Source organism: Oryzias latipes, chromosome 12, assembly GCF_053564925.1.
Source record: "Oryzias latipes strain Hd-rR chromosome 12, Olatipes_Hd-rR_3.1".
Taxonomy (NCBI): domain Eukaryota; kingdom Metazoa; phylum Chordata; class Actinopteri; order Beloniformes; family Adrianichthyidae; genus Oryzias; species Oryzias latipes.
Window position 1 is genome coordinate 27,798,736 of NC_136248.1, and position 22,964 is coordinate 27,821,699.

At 37.7% G+C, this 22,964-nt stretch overlaps 2 protein-coding genes across 13 annotated transcripts in view; both read left to right on the plus strand.

Moving 5' to 3' along the window:
• Positions 1-9,545, plus strand: part of LOC101175009 (electrogenic sodium bicarbonate cotransporter 1) — a 38,715-nt gene extending 29,170 nt beyond the window's left edge. For 3 of the 11 annotated variants that reach the window (XM_078955959.1, XM_023960586.2, XM_078955963.1), the window contains 12 exons: positions 1,046-1,107; positions 1,218-1,403; positions 2,796-2,909; positions 3,403-3,564; positions 4,114-4,292; positions 5,021-5,093; positions 5,722-5,790; positions 6,983-7,156; positions 7,224-7,388; positions 7,505-7,595; positions 7,790-7,857; positions 7,948-9,545. In XM_078955959.1, coding sequence (XP_078812085.1) covers positions 1,046-1,107; positions 1,218-1,403; positions 2,796-2,909; positions 3,403-3,564; positions 4,114-4,292; positions 5,021-5,093; positions 5,722-5,790; positions 6,983-7,156; positions 7,224-7,388; positions 7,505-7,595; positions 7,790-7,833 — 1,319 coding nt within the window. In that variant the 3' untranslated portion in view covers positions 7,834-7,857; positions 7,948-9,545. Of the gene's footprint in view, positions 1-1,045; positions 1,108-1,217; positions 1,404-2,795; positions 2,910-3,402; positions 3,565-4,113; positions 4,293-5,020; positions 5,094-5,721; positions 5,791-6,982; positions 7,157-7,223; positions 7,389-7,504; positions 7,596-7,789; positions 7,862-7,947 lie in introns of all 11 variants that reach the window. The other 8 variants (XM_023960585.2, XM_023960590.2, XM_078955962.1 and 5 more) reach the window with 3 other exon arrangements.
• A 6,668-nt stretch (positions 9,546-16,213) lies between these two features.
• Positions 16,214-21,057, plus strand: LOC101174760 (neuropeptide FF receptor 2-like). Of its 2 annotated transcripts, none has more exons than XM_004074667.4 (4): positions 16,214-16,365; positions 17,198-17,533; positions 17,617-17,716; positions 19,686-21,057. In XM_004074667.4, exons 2-4 carry the CDS (start codon positions 17,206-17,208, stop codon positions 20,578-20,580), a joined length of 1,323 nt encoding a protein of 440 aa, XP_004074715.2. In that variant the 5' UTR covers positions 16,214-16,365; positions 17,198-17,205; the 3' UTR covers positions 20,581-21,057. The 2 variants fall into 2 exon arrangements, with proteins under 2 accessions (XP_004074715.2, XP_078811635.1); XM_078955509.1 differs by having other exon boundaries at positions 16,234-16,365; positions 17,424-17,533; positions 19,686-20,715.
• Positions 21,058-22,964: the final 1,907 nt, after the last annotated feature.

The window sequence follows — 22,964 nt, forward strand, 5'->3', positions numbered from 1 at the left end:
TGTATTTAGAAGGTATAGTTATTTCTTTAACTTTTTTTTTTGCACTTGAAAATTGGTGAGCCTCTGAAAATTAAATGGGCTCATATCATGTAGCACTATTTACTATTATGATAAATATAAATAAAATGTTGTTTTTCTGGCATAAATAAAACAAACATAAAGAGAACATAACCTTTTTCAAAATATGAGATGTTTTACAACTTTTGACTGAGGTTTACATGACTTTCTTTCAAAATAAAAGACTCCCTGTGTCACTAAGGATCATCTCAGTCCTGCAAATAGTTGTAGGTTGTGTAATGTAAAATTATGATTTAGATTTTTTTTTTTTATATTTGTGGTGCATCAATGCCAGAAATTTGTAAATCTAACGAAAATTATATCTGAGTCAATTAAGTGACTTTTACTGAATTGTTTGAACCGTAAGGCGCACTTGATTTAAAAAACAGACAATCCGACTTATAATCTGGTGCTTCTTAAGTATGATATCTGGTTGTGGTTATGCTACTTACAACAAATGGATTTTTTTGTGGTAAACAGCACTCATGAAGGTGTCAAAACGTTTTAGTTTAATTTTAGTAAACCTGTTGGAACATTTTGGGTACTGTAGTCAGGAACCTCGCAGAGTGATGCGTACTATTTTCAACTGTGAATGAGTTCAATAAAGAACAAATTGGTCTACTTTTTACCTTAGCTACTTAAAAAAAACATTTTATTTTTTTATTAACCAGAGAGCCACAATGGAGGGATCCCAGAGCCACAGGTTGCAGATCTCTGCTCTAGACTTTGACCAATCCTTAAACCAGCTGTGACAAGATTAAATAATAAAGGGAGTACAGACTTGTCAGTCAGATCAATGTAAATTAATTTTTACATTCCCAGCGGCCTCCTTTATATGTTAAATAATAATATAACATCAACCTTGTGGGGCAGTAAAAACTGAAAAGCAGAGAACACGAGCTCTTATTTAGACCTAAAGGAATTTCAAGTGGAAGGTGGATCTTGTCCCAGATTTAAAACATTGTGTATCATTGTTTCTCCTTACTAGGCAACTCATCAGAAGACCTTGATATTTCTGCCTGGACAAACGGTACAGAGGGTGCTGATCTGGTATGTTCTTTTGCCTTTGTTTACCCCCCCCCCCCACACACACACACCAGGATTTACTTTTACTGAAGCTTTTCTTTAATAAAAGTAATGCTTTCTCTCGCCTTCCTCAGCCGGTTAATATTACCTGGGCGTCCCTGACCAAACACGAGTGTGAGAAGTTTGGGGGACAGCTGGTGGGAGAGGTCTGCGACTTTGTGCCTGACATCACCCTGATGTCCTTCATCCTGTTCTTTGGGACCTACACCTGCTCCATGGGTTTGAAGACGTTCAAGACGAGCCGATTCTTCCCCACTACGGTGAGCAACGGGCCTCTGCTCTCACAGAGGATCAGTAGTGTTCCTGCAGACAGGAACACTGGATGAGAACAGCGCTTATCCAAGAAAAACTCAGTCATGACGAAGCACAAAGACATCCAGGGGAAACACCTAAGATCTTTAAAGGACTGTATTTACAATACACAAATTCTGGTTGGCCAGAAGGCGAACATTAAAATCTTTTATTTTTTACCTTGGTGGTAAAAGTTGGATTATCTGCACAAAACCAATTGCTGCCTTCAAACTATTGCTTTTGCAATTAAATCATTTAAAACTTGAAGGACACAAATTCAGATGACCAAGTCTGACTATGAAGGGGTTTGTATTTTTGCTTCTTTGAGTGCCCGTTTACAACCTGTTGAAGTGTTAGTATGAGCAGAAGTTCTTGCCATTGTGACCATATGACATACAGGTCAACCTTTTGACTTTCAGATTGAAGCTCATTTGATAGCAAAGGAAATTGGAGCCAGGTGCAGTTCACAAAATGACCATTAGGGGCTTTCTAATAAAAAAAAGATCCACTTTCACAACAAATAAAATAGTTTACTGTCTGAATTATTTTAAACATTTTTTGTATTTATTAATTTATATAACGGGGACAGTGCACATTAAAAGCATGGCTGCAATGCGCCAGAATTAGCCCAAAGGCCATTTTTCATCTGTAGTCCCCAGGCAGGGGTTAAAATTGTCAATGTGAAACCCTCAAAGCATCAATTAAATACTTTAATAGAAAATATACATCTACAATGAACAATCATTTAATATACATAAAATTATGCACACAGTGAGAAACATAAAAACAAACGTAAAAGACAAAAGGTGACAGATTGAATAAGGAGGGGCAGTCATTAATATAGTTCAATGTAGACATGTTTTATGAACCTCTTTTTTGTGTAGTTGACCTTAAAACTGAACAAACCACTGACCGCAGGTGACCAGTGAGTCTTTATCTCAGGAATGGCATTACTAGCCGTGTACAAATGAGGCGCATTTCAACCAAATCTTAACCCATTGTCAGAAAATAGTGGTAAGGTCATTTTTTGATCAAGATGGCAGTTAAAGAGCTTAATCAGCCCTAGATTCATTCAATGGAATTCTCATTTAGTGTTTGTGGAACGTTTGCTTTTTATAGACTCTCAATGTTGAAATCAAGCATATGTTTTCTCTGGTACTGACTCAAACTGACTTTTAGTCCAGTCAGTCCCTGATCACATGACCTGGTTTTGGTTTGAACCTTTATTAACTACACAAACACCAGTAAAAGGGCTGTTGGTTGAACAGATTCCTGCACCTACAATCATCAATCTGAAATCTGTGTGGAAAGAAAATCTGATGAATTTTAAGTAAACCTGATTTCCCTCCCCCATTTTGCAGGTGAGGAAGCTAATCAGCGACTTTGCCATCATCTTGACCATCCTGCTCTTCTGCGTCGTGGACGCCTTGGTTGGCGTGAACACCCCAAAGCTCATTGTGCCTAGTGAATTTAAGGTAAAAAAAAAACAAAAAAATGCTTTCATTCATAAGTTTGAGTTATTGGGAGGACAGCGGTCTGTTCAGTTTCCTCAAATTACGCGGATAATGATCCCTGTTTCTGCTGGAGAACCTCAGTAATTTATCCAAATCCCAACATAGTGCTCCCTTTGTCGGTTGGCTGTTGGGATAGATATTACTTGAAACTAAGACACTGACATTCTTGGCGATCGCTAAGCTCAAAGGTTTGCCAGCTGACAACACCCCCGGACAGCCAAGCTTTGACAGAGGAGCCGGAAGAACTTGTTTGAATGTGACATGAGAACAGAGGCGTCTTTGTTTCAGTCTTTAATTCCCTGTTCTTTGTCTGAAATGATGCTTTAAATACCATGTAAGCAATGGAGTGGTTTTTTTTTCATTGTTGAAAATTTGAAAAAAGCACCCTTTAGGTGGGTGCATCAACCAGTGTGTGCATCACACACGCCAACCATTGTTTTCTTGTCCTTCACAGCCCACAAGCCCACATAGGGGCTGGTTTATTGCCCCCTTTGGAGGAAACCCCTGGTGGGTGTACCTGGCAGCTGCTCTCCCCGCCCTGCTTGTTACCATTCTAATATTTATGGACCAGCAGATCACTGCTGTGATTATTAACAGGAAAGAGCACAAACTAAAGGTAAGTGCACAGCTTCAACATGCAAAGAATGCTGGGTAATAAAGCTTCTTTAATGCTTCACAGCTGGAGCTATGACTGAAAAAAGAGAATTTTAAACAAAATGGCAAGTAAATTTGTCTTAATAAATTATTGCTAATAAAAGTTAATTTGAAAAAAATCTGCTGTCATCATCTTAACCACACAGGACAAAATAGTTGATACCTCCCTCTTACAAAAGAACCATTTTTTGCAATTTAGTTGTACTGTTGTACCAAGTGTGACTGTACAATGACAATAAAGCTTAATCTTATCTCATCTTAATATCATAAACAAAAAAATATATAATTTAATGAAAGTTGAGTGATGAAATTTTTAACATCTTTGCTGCATCTGTACATTAAAATGTTAATGCTTTGACCATGTTTTGATCTATTTTTGAAGTGTTTCCCCGTTGTGATAAAAAACAGAGCAAATGCTGATCCAAAACAAGGCTATTTTTCATTTCAAAAGCCTCTTGGAAATCATGGACATTATATTTGGAATAATTAATTGAAACTCTTGCCTCTGCAGAAAGGGGCCGGGTATCACCTGGATCTGTTCTGGGTGGCCATCCTGATGATCGTCTGCTCCTTCATGGGCCTGCCGTGGTATGTCGCTGCCACAGTCATTTCCATCGCCCACATCGATTCGCTGAGAATGGAGACGCAGACGTCGGCGCCCGGGGAGCAGCCAAAATTCCTTGGTGTTCGGTGAGTGGAGACAATAACTTGATTAAGGTTTCCAGTACTTCTCATGATCTTTTAAAAAAACACTCTGATAAAAATCATGGTTTGGTGTTTTTAACAGGTTTTGTGACATTTTTCTAACATTTATAAAGAAAATGAAGCTCAAAATTGCATTTCTTTATGCAAATCTTTGTGAACCGCGAGCAGATGACTAAATACTGTTGGAAAAAGAGCTTATTTTTGATGTAGAAACTATGCTTGGCGGGCCACCAGCTGTTTGCTCCACTCCATCCAAGTGGATGCATCAGATGAATGGATCTATTCTAGACGAATAAATCCATGTACGTCTTTGTGTTCCTTGTCTGAGCTGGAATCTGGATCAAAACTGTTCGGCTGGATAGCTTTAATATTGCTCATCCTTTTTGTTGCACTGCTAATGTTAGGCTGTGGTTGTTGTTTTTACTTTTTTCTGGTGATGATGAAACACAGAGCGTAGGCCCATCAAACAAAGTCAAAGCAAACTTTTTTTGTCATTGTTTTATATTAAAAATAGAATGGAGGAGAAAATACCAGAAACAAACTGTAAATCTCACGTTTATTAGGGACAGCAATTTCCTTTTAATTGTTCCCATAGCCGTTTTTTGTTGTCAATATAGTTTCCTCGTTAAAAAAAGATATTTTCACTCCAATAAGCCAAACATTTTCCTTTAAAGACGGAATACTCACGATTTTATTTTCTCTCTCCAATCCAGGGAACAGAGAGTAACCGGTATCTGCGTGTTCCTCCTGACAGGACTCTCTGTCTTCATGGCCCCAATCCTCAAGGTAACTTTCCAACTTTCATAAATTTTCCACTACAGAAGTGAATGACTGTTTGTCTCTTTTAGGACAAACTCCTGTCACATTCCTTCAAATTCAAACCAATCGGTTTTTAATCGCCTGATTAGATGGTCATATGTGATGTGATTCGATGTGAAGGAGGCATGTTTAAGCTGCAGCAGAAGGCCTTTTCATGAAGCTGCCAAACCAAAAAGTGAAAGTTGATGGACCACTGCACCCCCTTGTGGGCCTTTTCTGCACCTACAGAAGTTGCTTCAAGCACTTTCTTGTATCTCTTGTTTCTCAAAACAGTTTTTTACTTTTTGCTAACTTTGTTTTCACATTTTTATGTCCTCTTGTTGTATTTTTTTTTACAGATTTATTTCTGCTCCTAATAAAAGCTTTGTGGCAAAAAGTGAATAAGAGTTTATAAACTTAACATCAGCAGCTGCCAAGTCACAGTATCCCTCAGAAAAGCTGCTTGTGATCTATTTATAACTTTCCACTGACGCCAAGAATGACTTGTTACATGTCATGGTGGTGTGAAAACGGGGACGTTTTTCTGGAATATTTTTTTTTGGCTTAATTCCCGTTTGTCACATTGGTGTGTTTTGTTCTTCTCTCTGTTGTGCAGTTCATTCCCATGCCTGTGCTTTACGGTGTGTTTCTGTACATGGGTGTGGCGTCACTAAAGGGGGTTCAGGTAAGTCGGTTACTGACTGTTAACACATGCTAATGTAAGCACATTATAATTACAGCTCAGTGCAAGGAAGTTTGTTATATTTCATAACTGCCTTCATATTTTACTGTCTGAGGGGTGAAAGAAACTAAAAAGGGTGAAGAATAAAAGTGAATTTGGTCAAATCAAATGGTGAGGAACTTGCATAAAAAGAAAACAATATCCAGAGAGTTAATTAATTAAAAATAAATAAATAATAATAATAAATATTAAAAATAATTAAAAAATTACAAATTTTAATTAAAAATTAAAAATGATATGTATGTATATATGTATGTATGTATGTATGTATGTATGTGTATATATATATATATATATATATATATATATAAAGTTTCTTTTATTCAGTATACTTGAGAATAAGTAAAGCAGAAATATTGATATATAATATAGATCTTGTACATATAGTGTACAACTAGTGTATACTAACTGAATACTTCTTTAAACTAAATTGCAACATTCACAATAAATACATCGTTTACAAAAAACATGTATACTGCCTCAGTCAGTTCTATCATAGACTAGGTATACTAGCCATAGACTTGAAGTATTTTTTAGCTTAGGGTTTGCTGTCCAGGTTTGTTAAAACTTCGGATTTTAGTGGAATTTCTATGGAAATTCCTTTCCTCAAAAATCCAGCTGTCCTCTAGAAAGTAGAATTAGTAGTAGAACGTCTTGGTAAGGCTAGGAAGTTGAGGTTGTTGCTCATTTTAAGCAGCACAGCAGACACAAATAAATGCTGGTGATTTTAATTCATACATTTTCAAATCAACGTGGTTCAATTTAATATCCACTTTTACATTTTCTAGCCAAATGCAACTTTGTTTGGTTAAGAATAGCAGTTTGCTCAGAATTATTGACTTAAATTAAACAAAGGTGGAACTTACATTTGTAAAATTAAATGTTTACCATAAAAACTTCCTACATTTAGTTTTTTGATTAAACCAAAAATGCATGAATTGTTGATTTGTCTCCCTTAACTGAAAAAAACCTTCCATCTTCAGTTTTCATTCCCTCCATCATTGCTTTGTGCTTGTATGAATAGAAACTTTCTGCAGATTTGATTGAATATTGAATAAACGGGAACTTTTACTTCATGATAATCATTTCTGTATGAATCATTTGCTTAATCTTCCTTGTGTTTTTGCACCCACAGTTCATGGATCGCCTGCAGCTGCTCCTCATGCCTGCAAAGCACCAGCCAGACCTGATCTACCTGCGCCACGTCCCCCAGAGGCGCATCCACCTCTTCACCTTCATTCAGGCCCTCTGTCTTGCTCTTCTCTGGATCCTCAAGTCCACCGTGGCTGCTATCGTTTTCCCCGTCATGGTGAGAGACAGATGACGCATGATTGGGTGCGAACAGAGATTTTTAAGCTTCCTCTCTCCGTTGACAGATTTTGGCATTAGTCGCCGTCCGAAAGGCGATGGACTACGTGTTTTCCCAGCACGACCTCAGCTACCTGGATGATGTGATCCCGGAGAAAGACAAGAAGAAAAAAGAGGACGAGAAGAAGAAGAAGAACAAGAAGAAGGGAAGCATCGACAGCGAGATGGAATTTGTAAGTGATATTTTACTTGTTAAAAGAAACGTCTTGTCCTGGTCATCCTCCATTAGATCCTGACCCTCGACAAAACAGTCAGTGAGTGTTAATGTTGTCGCTCCCTCCTCCCACAGTCTGACTACCCCTACCATGACAATATTCCCACTATAAAAATCTCTATGGAAATGGAGCAGGAGCCCATGTTGGCAGATAAATCTGTGTATAGTGAGTATGAGTCGGGGTTTGTTTTGCTCAGAGTTGCTGGAGCTTGGCTTCCCTTGGTTCTGTGGCACTAACCCTCTGGTGCTGACTAGCAGTGAGGTTTTAAACCCTCAAAAAAGGCTTTGCGGTGCTTGGCTTTCTTTTGACCTTTTCTGTGCTTTGAAACCACAAACAGCCTACGTGTTTTCATCCTTCAGGAGATGAGCCGCAGACTTTCTCTAAGCCCCATTCACCGTGCTGAGAGCTACTTTGAATCTCCCACCGTGTAAGTGAGTGAAACTCCCTTTTTGGCGACTCTTTTTGGGAGTTTGCACGGGATGTTTTAACATTGCTTCTTTTTTGTTTGTCTGCGCAGAGATTCCCGCGCCCACGGCTCACCTCGGATTCGGATAGAGCGTGAGGTTTCCGGCTCCCTCTTGAGGAAGCGCTCCGAATCTGAACTGTGAAACACAACAAACAAACCGCTAAATCATCTGCACCGCAGTGCCACTTTATGACGGTGGTTTTTCTTCAACCCCCCCCCCCCCCCCCCCCCCCCCGTGTCATGGAAGTATTTATCTTATATATTGAAGGCACCAAATTTAAACTAACCCTGCAGGGTTTTCTGCAGAAAACGGAAGCACTACTGACGTAATCTGAATGCAGTTTTTACGACTTTATTTCTTGTTAATTTATCAAAGATCTGTCATTGTCAGAGCTCCAGGACTAAACATGATGTAGAGGGATCTTAGTTTTATACTGGAATTTGTTTTGGTTTTGTTTTTAAACATCGAACATAACCAGATTTTTTTGGTACAGTACTGTAAAAGTTCTTGAAACGCAAAAAATCGCGGAGGTACTGCTGAGGATCAGGAGTCCTCCTTTAAATGTCATGAACAAAAGGGCTTCCTTAAGTATGTATTTATTGTTTTATCATGTATTTATTCATGTTAAGATGGTTTTCCTCTTTCCCTCTTTTTTTTATACCCAAGTGAAATGTAAGCTCACAGTAAAATAGCTATAAATTTCAATCATTAAGTAAACGTCTTTGGTGGTTCAGATATCCAGGCAATTTTCACTGATTGAAGAGGTTTATGTAGCTTTCTCTTTGTAGATTGCAGAAGCAAAAAAAAAGTTATATTTTGTGCAACAATTTGAGATCAAACACCGACTGAAATATTTTCTTAAAATATCCCAATTTGTCCGAATCTTCAAATTTCTTCTTTGCCAAAATGAAATTATATAGAAATGCCTTTATTTTGAAGGATTATTTCACCCATGTTTTGTTAGAAATAAAGAGAAACACTGGAAGGGTTTAACTAAACAGCAACAGTTCATAACTGATTATAAATTGTCTTTTGCCGACTCTACAAAGCACAAAATTAAACTAATTTAACTAAAAAAGCAGCCCAAAAACAAATCGTAACAAACAAACAAACAAACAAACAAACAAACCTTTACTAACTTTCTTACTTGTATATCTTTGTAAAACTGAAATCAAAAATAATCACTGTGAGATGTACACTATCCAGATGTGGAAGAACTACTGTTTCATAGATGTAAAAATAAGAATATACCTATTTTCTCCTCAAAATCATAATTTTTGAGACCTTTCTATTCATGCTCCACTTAGATTTCACTTTGCAATCATGTGCAATACTGTTTGGAATCTGTACATTTGTCTGATTGACTGGATCGTGCTTCCATTGCAGATTTAAACACACACAGGTACCAAAAAAACATGGTGGGAAGCTGAAGACTGACCCAAAAACAACACTTGATTCTGATGTCTGTATATTTTGACATCTGACACAATAATTCTTGTATTTTTTGTTTCTTTTAATACAGATACTACACAAACTATTTTGTACAAGCATCTTAAGTGCTCAAATAACTGTATGTTACTCAAAAGAAGTGTTTTTTTATGCAGTAGGGTTTCAAATGAGCAATAAAGTGATCCAAATGATTTTTAAATGTTTTTCTGTATTTATTTCTGGCTTTTTAATGAACCAGTTTTTCTTTAATACATGATTCTGTATATGTTTGTGCATCAAGGCAAATGAGGTATTTTCTATTCCTTTGATTTTATGGTAAAAGACAAATATTTTTACATGTCAAACAATAAAAACATGCACACCTAAACTAAAAAAAGTTTTGTCAGAATCTTACGTTTTTAAGAAAATAAAAGGCCAAAATGAACGTTTGACTCACAGTCGTACAAATACCGAAATTGTAGAGTCTTTCAATTTATGTGTAAAAGAATATGTGTAAAGCAGTTACATTTTTTTTTCATTCATCCAGTTTTATTCTCTAGAGATATTAATGCTTGAAGTAACTGGAAGGAAATCTTTTATGGTTTACTGACATGTCTGCAAACAAGTTTAATATTTTATATAAAGCTGTAGGATGATTTAAATGTAAAAAATTTTGGTAAATTATTTTAAATATCCATAAATATTTAATGAGGTTATGAAACAATAAAATTATATGTGCATGTTTTTTTTCCGACATGTTTTGGGTGATTGTTTTTTTTTATCGTTTAAAGATTCAATAAAAGTTGCATTAATTGTAGCTTTATTTTGAAATTTACCACAGTAAAAGACATATGAAATCATAAATAATATACTTCATTGTCCTGATAGAAATAAAGATGTGATGATTTCCTTTTTTAAAATCTTTTTTTTATATAGCACTTATAAAAGCATGAGCAACCAAAGTGCTTTCCATGACGGCAAATGTAAATAAAATCACTTGACAACAAAAGAAACAGTAAAACAATAAAAGTTAATAAGCTGGCCCACTAAGTCCGGAGTTAAAAGGCTGAGTAAAAAGATGAGTTTGTGCGTTCGTGAATTCTCTGGAGATTTATATGTTAATCCATGCTGCTGTCTGCTTTTAGACAGTTTAGCAAAGAGCTTGCTTTTAGAGCATTACTGTGGAGATGCATGGAGAAACAAACCAAGTCTTTACTGATCCTTTGCCAAAAGGGAAAAGGTTCATCATTATGCAAACGTTCATGTTTGTTTCTATTGGTAGACCAGTTCTTTGGTTTTGGTGAAAGTCTTTCAGCTTCAGAATAAATTTGCAAAATGCTTGCAGTTGGCAACAGTTTTTTCTGCAACATCTCAATGTAAAAAAAAAAGAGGCAAGTTTCAGGTTTTGTCTTAAGAGGGCAGTGTTGCTTTTCAACATAAAAGCTCTTTTATTCTTCAGCATAATAATTAATTTTATCTGTTTCCTCATTTTTTACACACACACACGCACAAAAAGAAACCCTACAACATTTTTTTTAAAGTCCATGACTGAGATCATGTGATTTCTTAAATTACCCACTGAGAACTAAAGGGAATTTTCGCATTTTGATTAAATACTTGTTTTAACACATTTGACCATGTGTCCTCTCTTTTCATTATTTTTCAGCATTCTTTTTCAAAATCTTAACGGTATTCCTGTTGGTCAAAGATCATCTTCACCCTTCACGTAATTTATCCTCAAGAGGTAACTACGTTTATGGCCTCCCTTAAAAAGGATTTTAGAAATATACCGGTATGCTTAAACTTTTTTTTATATATAAAGATGTAGATGTACTGGCAGCTAAAAGCCATTTTGCACATTTGCACAGGGGCTTGTCCATCTAACAGCTTCAGTGTCCTTAATGAACCGTCGGTGTTCACTGAGGCTTCATGCCTCCAATGACATGGTCTCCAAGGCTCACAACATTGTCCAGTGATTACATGTCCAGACTGTCATTTCTCAGTCAAGAGAACCCATTAGTGCATTTTCCCTCAGGGCCTTTCAGGCAGTTTCCTGGACTGGCAACTTGAGCTTTTCTGTCTCCGTGTTTCTTATTAGTCGGTTCAGAGCTTAACAGAGTCCAAATAAATGATAATCGTTGATTTGTTTATTCATTTCTGCTTATATCTATTCTTTTTGTTTTGAATTTGTGTCAGTAAAAGTTGCATAAGTGCTTATCTTCTCAGCCCCTGTGAGGTTAAATGGTGATGGACACTGTCCTGACAAGATAAGGAGGTAAATAGATGTGTTTAAGGCAACATTTAAAGTGGAACATTGTGTTATAAGTGGCCAGCGGGTCTAAGATTTTTTCTTTTTTTGTGGAACTGTAAAAGCAGGAAAAAAAAGATGAACACAGTCTGCAGTTGTGCAATTTATGGTCAGAGTGGAGCAAAAATGAGCTGTCTAGCACTCCGTTTTTTTTTTCTTGAGAAATGACCTTTTTTTTATATGTGCAGAAATTTGAGAAATGCTTCATTTTCCTGCACATTTTTCAATCAAATGTAAGTTCTTCTGTTGTAAGTTTTTCTAAACTTTTAAATAGTTCCCTTTTCACTTGAAACAAGATTTTTTATGAGGAAAAAGTTAATTATTTAGGGAAATAAACTCTTAGTTTCCTGTACCTGCTTATTTTTTTAAGGGTTAAAACAATATTTGAAAACTTTTTGACTTGTAGAAGTGTGACAGCATTTTGTCCCTTTTGCTTTGAATCCAGTTTGAATTGCTGACGTTTTTTGGTTCGTTTTTAATGATTTTAATTATCCTTACTTCTGTTTTGATTTGTTCAGTTTTTTTGGCTAAACTTTGATATAAATGAAAAAGCTAAATTTATTGTTTTATCCATTTGCGCTTCTGTTTTCATGACAAATTAGCTTGATGTGTGTTTGACTCGACTTATGTTTGACAATATTACTTTGACTGATTGGAAGAGAGAAACCTGCTACTCTTTAATATCTGTGAAGTGTTCTCACAATCTATCCTCTAATATGATTTTATTGCTTTTAATAAGTATTTTTATACATAAATGGTCAATAGTTTCTATTCAAGGCCTTTGTGATATTGGAAACATGACAGCAGAGAGCACAAATGCATAAGATGCAATTTCAGATTTTTTTTTGCACATTCACGTTAATGCATCTTACTTATAAATGTAAAAATATTCAGCAAATATTGTTCAATTTAAATTTGATGGTAGAAGAAGGTAAAAATAAAGTTTAAGTGGGTTAAGAGCTAACATTTACGAAAACATTATGACTCACTCTTTGTTTCAAGTTGAATCAATCACTGCTTTTTTCCAACTTCTATGTCTTTTTAAAAGGCCTTACACATTGTTCTCAATGTTACTGCAGCACCAAAGGAGAGGTTTTAACAAATTAAAAGATTCAAATGGTCATATGATTGTTCATTTTGAATCTTAAAAGCTTGCTATACTCCTATAGTGTCATCTTTAATCTTTGAGGTGGTGCTTTAATCTTAAATGTTGGAGTAAAAACTAATGAAATACAGAAAATTAGAAAATAGCACTGAAGGTTTATGCAGAAAGGTCCCTCATGAAAATAGATGAAAATGATCCTGACAGCTTATGTTGTGAGAAATAGGTGAAGGATGTCAGCATTGCAGGCAGGTTCGCAAGCATTACATCATTCCTGAATAGGAGTCACAAACCCATCAAACTCGAGAGAATAAGATTAACTTTGCTGATCCAGAAAAACTTTGAATTTCATAGATACTGAAAAGTTTGACTAAATTGCCTTTGCAAAAAGTCGTCAATTTAAGTGTACTTCAAGTATACTTAGACCAGGGGTGGGCAAACTATGACTTGGGGGCAATATGCAGCCTATCAACATAACTGCAGGGTGGAAGATGCAGGCAGGGAAAGCATACATGGAGCGCCACAATCAAGTGGCTGGAATAATATACAGGAGCATGTGTGCTGATTATGGACTGGACACCCCAAGGTCAAAATGGGAAACACCCCCAAAGGTGGCAGAGAATGAGAGGGCAAAGATCCTGTGGGACTGTGGCTGGGCACTCTCCTTCCTTCTTTTCACGTTCCACCATCTATTTTAGAAAAACATAAACACTCACCTGAGCACAGGTGCTAGCTCACCTTTGCACTAATAGTTTGCGTGATAGAATGAATGAAATATTTCACACTAGTTGGTTTAAAGGCATAAGTATGCGTGTGTGAACACTATCTGTTTTGTGTACATGTTGACATGTGGACATTTCTGCAGCTAGCAGGTGTGTTTATAACATTTGAGTGTGTGTGTGGACAGGCCCCGCCCTTTTTGTACTGCATTTGAACCTTACCGTAAGGATAAACAACCAGTAAACTTGTTGCTTTATGCTGCTTCATTGTCTTATCCCCCCTCCCCTCCTATTATCACCCTCCTAACCCCCCCCCTCTCCAACATCCCTCTCTCTTCTTCCCTTCTTTCCTTTTCCGTCCGGTCCAACACCAAAGATTTTCAAACATGGTTGAAATTAATAAAGTTTGGCCTCAATTACAAAAGGGGTTTATTCCAGAGGTATGTCTGAAGATTTATAACCCCTCTTGTTAAAGTAAAATATGTCCAACACAAGAGGCCCTCAGCTCTCATCTGCCTGCCCAGCTGTTGGACAGGACAAGTTAAAAAAGAAAAAGAACCTGAAAGAAAGATCCTGTGGGACTTCCAGATCCAGTCTGATAGGATGGTAATGGCGAACCAACCAGACATTGTAGTGGTGGATAAAGAACAGAGGAAAGCCGTTGTGGTGGATGTGGCAGTGCCAAGCGATGGGAACATCAGGAAGAAGGAACATGAGAAACTGGAGAAATACCAGGGACTCAGAGAAGAATTGGAGAAAGCCTGGAAAGTGAAGGTGACAGTGGTCCCTGTGGTAATTGGAGCACTCGGGGCAGTAACCCCCAAGCTGGAGGAGTGGTTACAACAGATACCTGGAAAGACCTCAGACCTCTCAGTCCAGAAAAGCGCAGTGCTAGGAACAGCTAAGATACTGCAGGACCCTCAAGCTCCCAGGCCTCTGGTAGAGGACCCGAGCTTGGAGGAGAAACCACCCGCGGAGGGTGAGAGGGGTGTTGTTATATGTACACACACACACACACACACACACACACACACACACACACACACACACACACACACACACACACACACACACACATATATATATATATATATATATAGTCTGCTGCCCCCGCGACCCGGTCCTGGATAAGCGGAGGAAGATGGATGGATGGATGGAGATATATATATATATATATATATATATATAAATATATATATATATATATATATATGTTATATATGATGTTATATATAATGTTATATATGATATAACATTTCTTTTTTTTTTAATATAACATTTCAATTAAAATGAATGCACGCTTTTGTTGTTCAGACAACATTTTTTTCCTTTTTACACGAGTTGGGTCACCAAGACGCTCCGTGCGTCAGACCCTTCCGTCAAATTTCAGAATCTTTTGTGGCCCACGAGTCAAAGAAGCTTGCACAGCCCTGACGTAGCCTTTACTAAAAATGAACCAAAAGTATACTTGAAGTTTACTTTTCATACACTATCTATGTATTGTAAACTTAAAATGCTCAAATTTAGTCTAAAGAAGTATTCAGTGAGTATTTTTCCTACACTACACTAACATGGTCAATAGTATACTGGCTGTACTTCTAGCGTACTTTTTTCCGCACAATGTTCTGACTCATCAAGTTGCCTTTCACAGATGTGTATTTGAGTTTCATAATACACAGACATTACTGTTTTACAATGAGCACTTTAACATGTAAATTTTATTTAAATAAAATGGTAATTTTTGTATTATTTTGTATGCGGCGTAAAGGTAACCCATTAAATTTTTTAATATATTTAGCTACATTGTTACACATTTCCAATTAGCATAGGAAAAAGGCTTCTTATGGAAATTTTAATTTTTATAATTTTAATTTTTGCAGTGAAGGCTGGCAGATTTATGCTAATTCTTACAAGTGGGCTTAACGTTAGAGGGCATGTTCTCATTTATTTCAAAAACAGAACAGCTTTCAGTTTTTAAACATCTACACATTTTGACTTTGGTGTGAGTTATTGTCCAGATTTTTTAACTAAAATTCACAAATTTGATTTCTAAGAACAAATTGAACACACAAATTTGAGGTATTTAGTAGGTACCTAAAGATAAAATTCCTCATTTTTCTATCTATTGGCCACATGCTTGAATTCTAAAGATGGAAATGTGACCAAATCCGCATTTATTTTTAAACAAAAAAAGGGTTTAACTTTGTTAAAAAAAACATCTTAACGTCTCAACTTTAACAGGCAGAAGTTGATTTTAAAGGGGAAGCTTTCACGAGTTTTTCATATGATGTAGGAAGTAAATTTGATGTTTTATTTTAAACCACACATCTCCCATATAACTAATTCCCTGTGGCTTTCTGACAGAGTTGGTGCTGACTGTTGAATCTACCCAACTGTTTTCACAACACAGACAGAAAATTTGTTTTTATTTTGGTTTCTTTCAGACTATTTTTGCCATTTTCCTCATGAAGGGCAAACATGGACAACTGGGGTCCAGCACCAAAAACTTGCCTGGTAAAACTGAAATGTGATCCTTAAAATCAGTGCCAGCACCTGTTTACTGATTTGATCTCAAAGTAAGAAGTAAAACAAAAGCGATTAGTTTCTTTTCCCCTTTGCCTTAACCGTACAATACCCAGTTCACACAGCACATACGAGGGATATGATGGACTTAGGCTGTGCAGCACCCAACCCTTCTCTCCCATGTGAGTCCTGTGTTCTCTCTGTCTTCTATAAATGCAGCAGTAGTTCTGCCTGTCAAGCGCGCAGCGTGGATGTACCGGCTTTCACTTAGGGATGCAGGAGCGCTGCTTTCAGCTCTCAGACAGCAGGATTTCTATTGCATAAAAAAACACCTGACATCTGGAGGGACAGAAGGAAGGATTAAAATTCAAAAATAGCACTTTGAAGGGTAAGAATGCACAAATGAAATGCAAAAAGGATTTTTACTGCGGCTTCTGTTGATGGAAAAAACCTGAATTTTATTTTGAAAAAAGATTTTCAAGCTGCTAAATTATTAAAATAGGGCAAAATCTGTTATTGTCTCTTGATTTTTACAGTAATCTATGAGGTTTTTTTAAACTCTCCCTTTGTATTTACACACATTTTCAGACAGTTCTGCTCTGTATGTGCTAAAACTATTCTTATCCTGGTTTCCTACATTGCTGTACCATAGAAACGGGACAAAACTCTTTGATTGGTGGACGGTTTGCATAAAATAACAGTGTTTTGGGGAATCAATAAGTGCCTGTATTTCCTTAAGAGTGTTTTCTTTCATTACTTCAGCACTTCAGTGGTCTCTTTGAACTGTGAATTCAGTGCCTCTAAAAATGCTGGACAAATTTACATTTTTTGGTACATCTTGTTATCGTAATTTTGCAGAAAAACGTGCGAATACTATCCACATTTCCACAAAGGGTGACAAATGAGTGATAATGTATTCTTGCCTGAAGAGAAGAGAGCAGATTTCAGAGGTGTGAAAATGATACAGAGGTGTGAATGGATGAGGTGAGGACTGAATATGCTTTGTTCTGTAAATTGCCTGAATGTTATAGGGCATGCTCTTGGCCACGTCAGCACATTCAATTAAAAAACCCAGCAGTTCAGTTATTGACATTTTGGGGGGGGTATTTCATTTCATGTGGTAACAATCAATGCTAATATATTTTCCAGTAACTGTTCCCAGTTATATCATGGACTTAATACCCACATAGTTCGTAACACTGTGTCTCTCCTCCTCATAGGTCTCATTATGACAGAACGTCTAGTTTTTAACTCCAGCATGGAGGACTGGGACCCTGATAATTCCTCAGACCAGCAGAAAAAGCCTTTTATCCACCAGAATGTCACCTACGTGGACTTTTACCTCCATAAACCCTCGGTGGCTGCAGTCTTCACCGTCTCCTACCTGCTGATCTTCGTGGTGTGCATGGTAGGAAACGGTGTGGTGTGCTTCATTGTGCTCCGCAGCAAGAACATGCGCACTGTCACCAACCTGTTCATCCTAAACCTTGCCATCAGCGACCTGCTTGTGGGCATCTTCTGCATGCCAACCACGCTGCTGGACAACATCATAACAGGTAAATGTTCTGGCAGGAAATGGATGGAAGATGTGGGCCACTGTTGGTTTCATCATACTTTTACACTTCCCCTCTCTGTGCAGGATGGCCATTTGGCAGCATTGTGTGCAAACTAAGTGGTATGGTTCAAGGGATATCGGTGTCAGCTTCTGTGTTCACGTTGGTTGCCATAGCAGTTGACAGGTAAGCACTGTTCCACCATCTGATCACGGTTATTTTTAAGCATCTGGTTAGGGTTGGTTCACTGACTGTGTTCTGATTGTATTAAAACTAAAATTCATCCATAATTAGGGGCGTGCTGACTGGTGAACTAAAAAAGGATTCAATCATGTCTAGTCCTTTATTGTCATAGATTCATGACCTCAGACTTTATTCGCCCTGTTCAGAATCATATGGCCGACAACAGAGATTATTAGTCTGGTTAATGTATTTCTATGGCCGTCACATTTGCATTTGGCCCATTTCCTAAGGTGGTAATTAGGATCAGTGCACCCATGATTGATTTTAGATGGTTTGGTACAGTTTAAGAAATAGATCCAGCACTGTTCCATTCTCTGGACAAAAATCTACTAGATCCCTCTTGGATCTACAAAGTAGGTTTGCTGATTCTAAAGGTTCTGAAATGAGTGGTTCCTTTTCCTTTCGAGCTAGAGGTAAAACATATTACAGCTGTCTTCACAAGGAGGATCATTTGCCAAAGTAGTATTACCAATTTCAGGAATGAAATACTTTTAAAATTGTAGTTTGACATTATTTAATCTGTCAAACTGGGCAGGTAAACATGGATGTCAGAGGGGATTGTGTAAAGCTGTGTTCCCACCGAACGTGATTCGCTTGTCAGGGTCGTCCAGTTTCAATGTACAGATGCAATTAGATATCCTGCAGCATGTTTTGCACATCCAGAGTTCAAATATGTATTTTGCACCACATCAACCGATCAGGGACTCTGCTTTGGCCTAAGTAATGTTGATGGTTTGATCAGTGGGTGGAGTCCAAAACCAACGTGGAGAAGAATCTCATCGTTCTCTTTAACTTCATAATATTTTTCTTATCATTGAGAAAATAATAAAAATGTTATTCTTATTTTTATTTTTCCCTCCTCGGACTAATGTGGGAGAGCAAGTCATAAAACTGAGAAACACACAGAGAAAGGGAAGTATTGCTAAAAGCGGCTGTCATTCAGACGCAGCTCCTGCAGCAGATGGTGAAGCTCACCATACTAGGAGAGTCTCCGAATGATCCTATGAACCAGGCATGGAGACATGATTACCAATGTCATTCGTGTCTTCCAGGCATTGTAAACGAGACATACAGTCAATGGGAATTTTATTTCTCTGTGTTAGTCTTGGGGCCTTTTTCTTAACATTGCCGGAATTTCCAGGAGCACCTGGCTACAGACATAAATGTCCAGAACTGGAGTACCCCCATACTGCTAAAAAAAAGTGTTTTTGTTTTTTTACATGGCAATCCTAACAGTTATGGTGTCTCTTGTTTTAAGCTTTAATAAAGTTTTTCTAAAGTTCTGAATACTTTTGGGTTAGGGTAAGGTAGGGTAAGGGTAAGGTTATGGTAAGGGTAAGTTGCGTCATTTCTGTTTCTGGCTGATGATGTCTGCAGCCAGAGAATTTTTGACTTATGGAAAAGAAATGCAGAAAAATCAATGAAACATATAATCTTTAAAGAAAAAAAAGAAATGTGGAACAATTTAGCAAAAATTTGGAGAATAATCAAACAAAATGAGGTTGTGTCAAAGTGTCCTTGGATAAGACACTCAACCCCACATTGCTCCTGGTGGCCACAGGTTGTTGCCAGTGTTCAGTGTCTGCATGGGTCAATGGAGCTGTACCTGTAAAGCAGCCCATTGGGCATTCAACAAAGTTAATAAGCACCATATAGGTATACACCAATTACCATTTTAAAGCACTAGGTGTTTAAAAAGTATAAAAAGTTCTTTGTCAAAAATAGTTTAATTTGATTTGATGTGAACTGCAGACTAATTTTAGTTGTAAGAAAACCATGGTGCAGAAGTAAATATCAGAGTGAATCTAAATGATTTTTTTTTACTATTGTTGTGAAGCAGATATCAGTTTTAACCCTTAGAGGCGGTTTATTCTGAAAAAACAGATGGTCTTTTGTTTACTTCCTGTGCTAGGTTTCGCTGCATCGTCTACCCTTTCAGACAGAAGCTGACCATTGGCACCTCAAAGATGATCATTGTCATCATCTGGGTCCTGGCCTTGTTCATCATGTGTCCATCAGGGGTGATGCTGCAGGTCACAGAAGAGCCAACGGTACGAATAGTTGTGGACCACAGGAGCAAGACCCGCCCCTTCTACTGGTGCCGGGAGAATTGGCCCAGTCAGGAGATGCGTAAAATCTACACCACGGTTCTTTTTGCTAACATCTACCTCGCCCCTCTGAATCTTATTGTAATCATGTATGCCCGAATTGGTTTCACCCTCTTCAAGACCACCATTCCCCCCACGAGGGGCAGTGGAAGTGCAACCGGAGAGAGCAGCAGCGCCAACAAACTGAGCATGGACGGAAGGCAAACAATTTCAAGAAAGAAGAAGCGGGTGATCATGATGCTTGTTATCGTTGCTCTGCTCTTCGTTTTGTCTTGGCTGCCTCTGTGGACTCTGATGATGCTAAGCGACTACGCCCGCCTGACTGAGCACCAGTATCGTGTCATTAATATCTATGTGTACCCCTTTGCTCACTGGTTGGCCTTCTTCAACAGCAGTGTCAACCCCATCATCTACGGATTCTTCAACGAGAACTTCCGCAGAGGCTTTCAGGCAGCTTTCAAGTTCCAGCTTTGTTCCATTGATATTGTGCGCCAGAAGACCTTCTCCCATCGGATTAGAGGGAACGCTGTGCTCCCAGTCCAGCCTGCCAGCATAAACAGGCCTGGCTCCAGAGCTGGATCAATGTTAGTACAAAATGGAAAGTACTCACGTAAAGAGGGACAGTCTTTGGCAGGAGAGAACAATGGAAGAGACCAGGATGTAATCATGGAGGATTTAGAAAAGGTGTCACAGATTTAGAAATGGTGACAGAAAATCAGCTACCAGTGACTCAATCTAAAAGTAAAAGCTTTTCTTGTTTGTTCCAAGTGAATGTCCTTTATAACTCAACCGCTTTTCTGGTCAATGGAAGACAGCAACTTAAAAGCTGGTTTAAAAAAAATCTGTACACATCTAATTATAATAGCATAAAAGCTTTTAACAAAGTAAGTGTTTTCATAAAGCAACCTTGGTACTAATGATTTTCTCAAATAACAAAAAAACTGGTAACATCCAAAGTAGCCATGGTAACAGTAGCCAGGTCTCCATGAACACCAAGGCAAAAAAGGAAGAGAAGTCAAGGTTCACAAAGATACAAATGTTCCCAAATTTAAAAAGGGTTTAAATTTAATTCCAACTGGCAAAAGAATCAGCAAATAATTACAAACACCTGTTATCTTTGTTTCTTTTTTGTAAAATGTTTGTTTTTCTATTTAATTAAATCAACAAGGTCACACATTTTGCATTATTGAATTTTTCTTTAATGTTTATTTAACCAGGAATGTCCTATTGAGATTAAAAACCTATTTTTTGGTTAGTTTTGGTCAATAAATTTTCATTTTACAGAACTATTTTTAATTTCTTTTCTTATGCTCTGAAAACTAGACCGTTTTTTGAAATGAATGGAAATAATGGTAAAACACAAAAGGAATTACTGTGAAAACGGTGTGTGCAGTTTACAAATACTGATACATCAGTTTCCAGCTTTGGCCATGTGGTAGAGTGTCTGGACTAAGACAGGAAGGTCACATCCAAGATCAATTGCAGGCCAAGTTATAGCAAAGATTCTAAGGCTGAATCCAAATTTTCCCCCCACGCCTTCAGCTTCTCCCTACCCCTCCAACTGTAGGGGCATTTGAACCAGTCCGTATTTTCCGAGATCTGGCAGCTGCGGGCAAACGTAGATAACTGGTGATTACTGATGATGTATGTCATTGAACAGTAGTAACATTCGAATTTGAAGACACTATTTTTCCATAACTCTCTTTTTGGAGGGCTAAATGTAGGGGTAAGGAGAAGCCAAAAGGGTATGGGAGGTATTCAGATTCTGACTCAGCATTTAGGGGTTGGTTTGGGGGGGTTAAACCACCAAATGATTCCCGAGCATGGCTGTTGGTGTAGCTCACCGCTCCCCCAGGTGATAGCTCAAACAAACAAATTTCACACACCTAGGTGCGTGACAGCTAATGGGACTTTAACTTTAAGTTGATATGCTATGTAACACGGCAGACAATGTTTACATTTGTAGTGCTAACATTGATTGTAGCGCCATAAAGCCATTCATTTCACCAGAAACACTACCACTAAGTATATGTGATTTTCAGAAATCAGAGCTCTGTCTTGGCTTCCTATCGAAAAAAAACCTCCCAACAACAAGCAGATGTCTGTTGGTTTAAAGTCCTGTGACAAGCTAAAAAATGTTTCAAGACAGAGAAAGGTTTTTGGCAAAGTGTCCAATTTTGTATTGAGATGACACCCATCAAATTGGTGTGAGGTCATTCCCATGATGCACTGTTTTATGGCTTGTCAAATGTCAGAAAGCTTTTGTGACTGTACGAGCAACAAGATTTTTGCTTCATAGCTTTTGAAAAGTAACAATTTTGCACTTTTGCATTCCACAACTATATCAATAAAAAGATGGAATCACTGTGTTAGACATAAAGTGACTCGCTTTAAAAACTGGCCAAAATGGCACAAAACAAAATGAAGAAGGCAATTACAAAGCTACAAACACAGCCATAGCATTGATTGTGGAGTTTTCAATGACTTGACATGGTACAGTGTTTGACCTAGAGGGCAAACACTGGTCCAAATGGGGGCTTATGCTGCCTTTTCTGCCAAAGTTGACTATTTTCACGAAAGTTTAGTTTTGATGAGTATTTTAACTTAAAAATGTTGGTAAAGGTATGGAGAGAAACCTGAAAATTTGGGTAGTTTTGAATCACAGACAATCTTTTCGAACAGTCACGTCTTGAAAGCTACATTAAGAGCTGGCTTGTGATGTGTGTTCAAAAAGGTGAGGAAATGTGGGCTCTCGAACGTGCTTTTAGCATGGTGTTCACACTGGACTGTTGCTACCCAATACTAGTGCATGTACTCACCGTCGGAAGAGACTTGGTGTAAAATGTTGGAGCAGTGCAAATCTCATGAACCTTGCTGCTGGCTTTTTCTTTGGCAGCTCTATTCCATTGTGTGAAAGACTTGGGTCATAGAATGCCAGGCGGGCACAAACCACAATTATTAATTTCTTTAAATTTTTATAATTAAAACATTATTGATTTTTCCCAACTTTTTAATGGTTGGCAATTCTGTGCTGTGGAAAAGACACTATCTGCACATCACTGCTAAGTCCCAGTCCGTGATTA

What these genes read in the sequence shown, in the direction of transcription:
- LOC101174760 (XM_004074667.4), top strand. Translation starts at nt 17,206, where the DNA reads ATGACAGAACGTCTAGTTTTTAACTCCAGCATGGAGGACTGGGACCCT. An exon ending in GCTGGACAACATCATAACAG is followed by an intron (nt 17,534 to 17,616) that starts GTAAATGTTCTG and finishes CTCTCTGTGCAG; the next exon opens with GATGGCCATTTGGCAGCATT. An exon ending in GTTGCCATAGCAGTTGACAG is followed by an intron (nt 17,717 to 19,685) that starts GTAAGCACTGTT and finishes TTCCTGTGCTAG; the next exon opens with GTTTCGCTGCATCGTCTACC.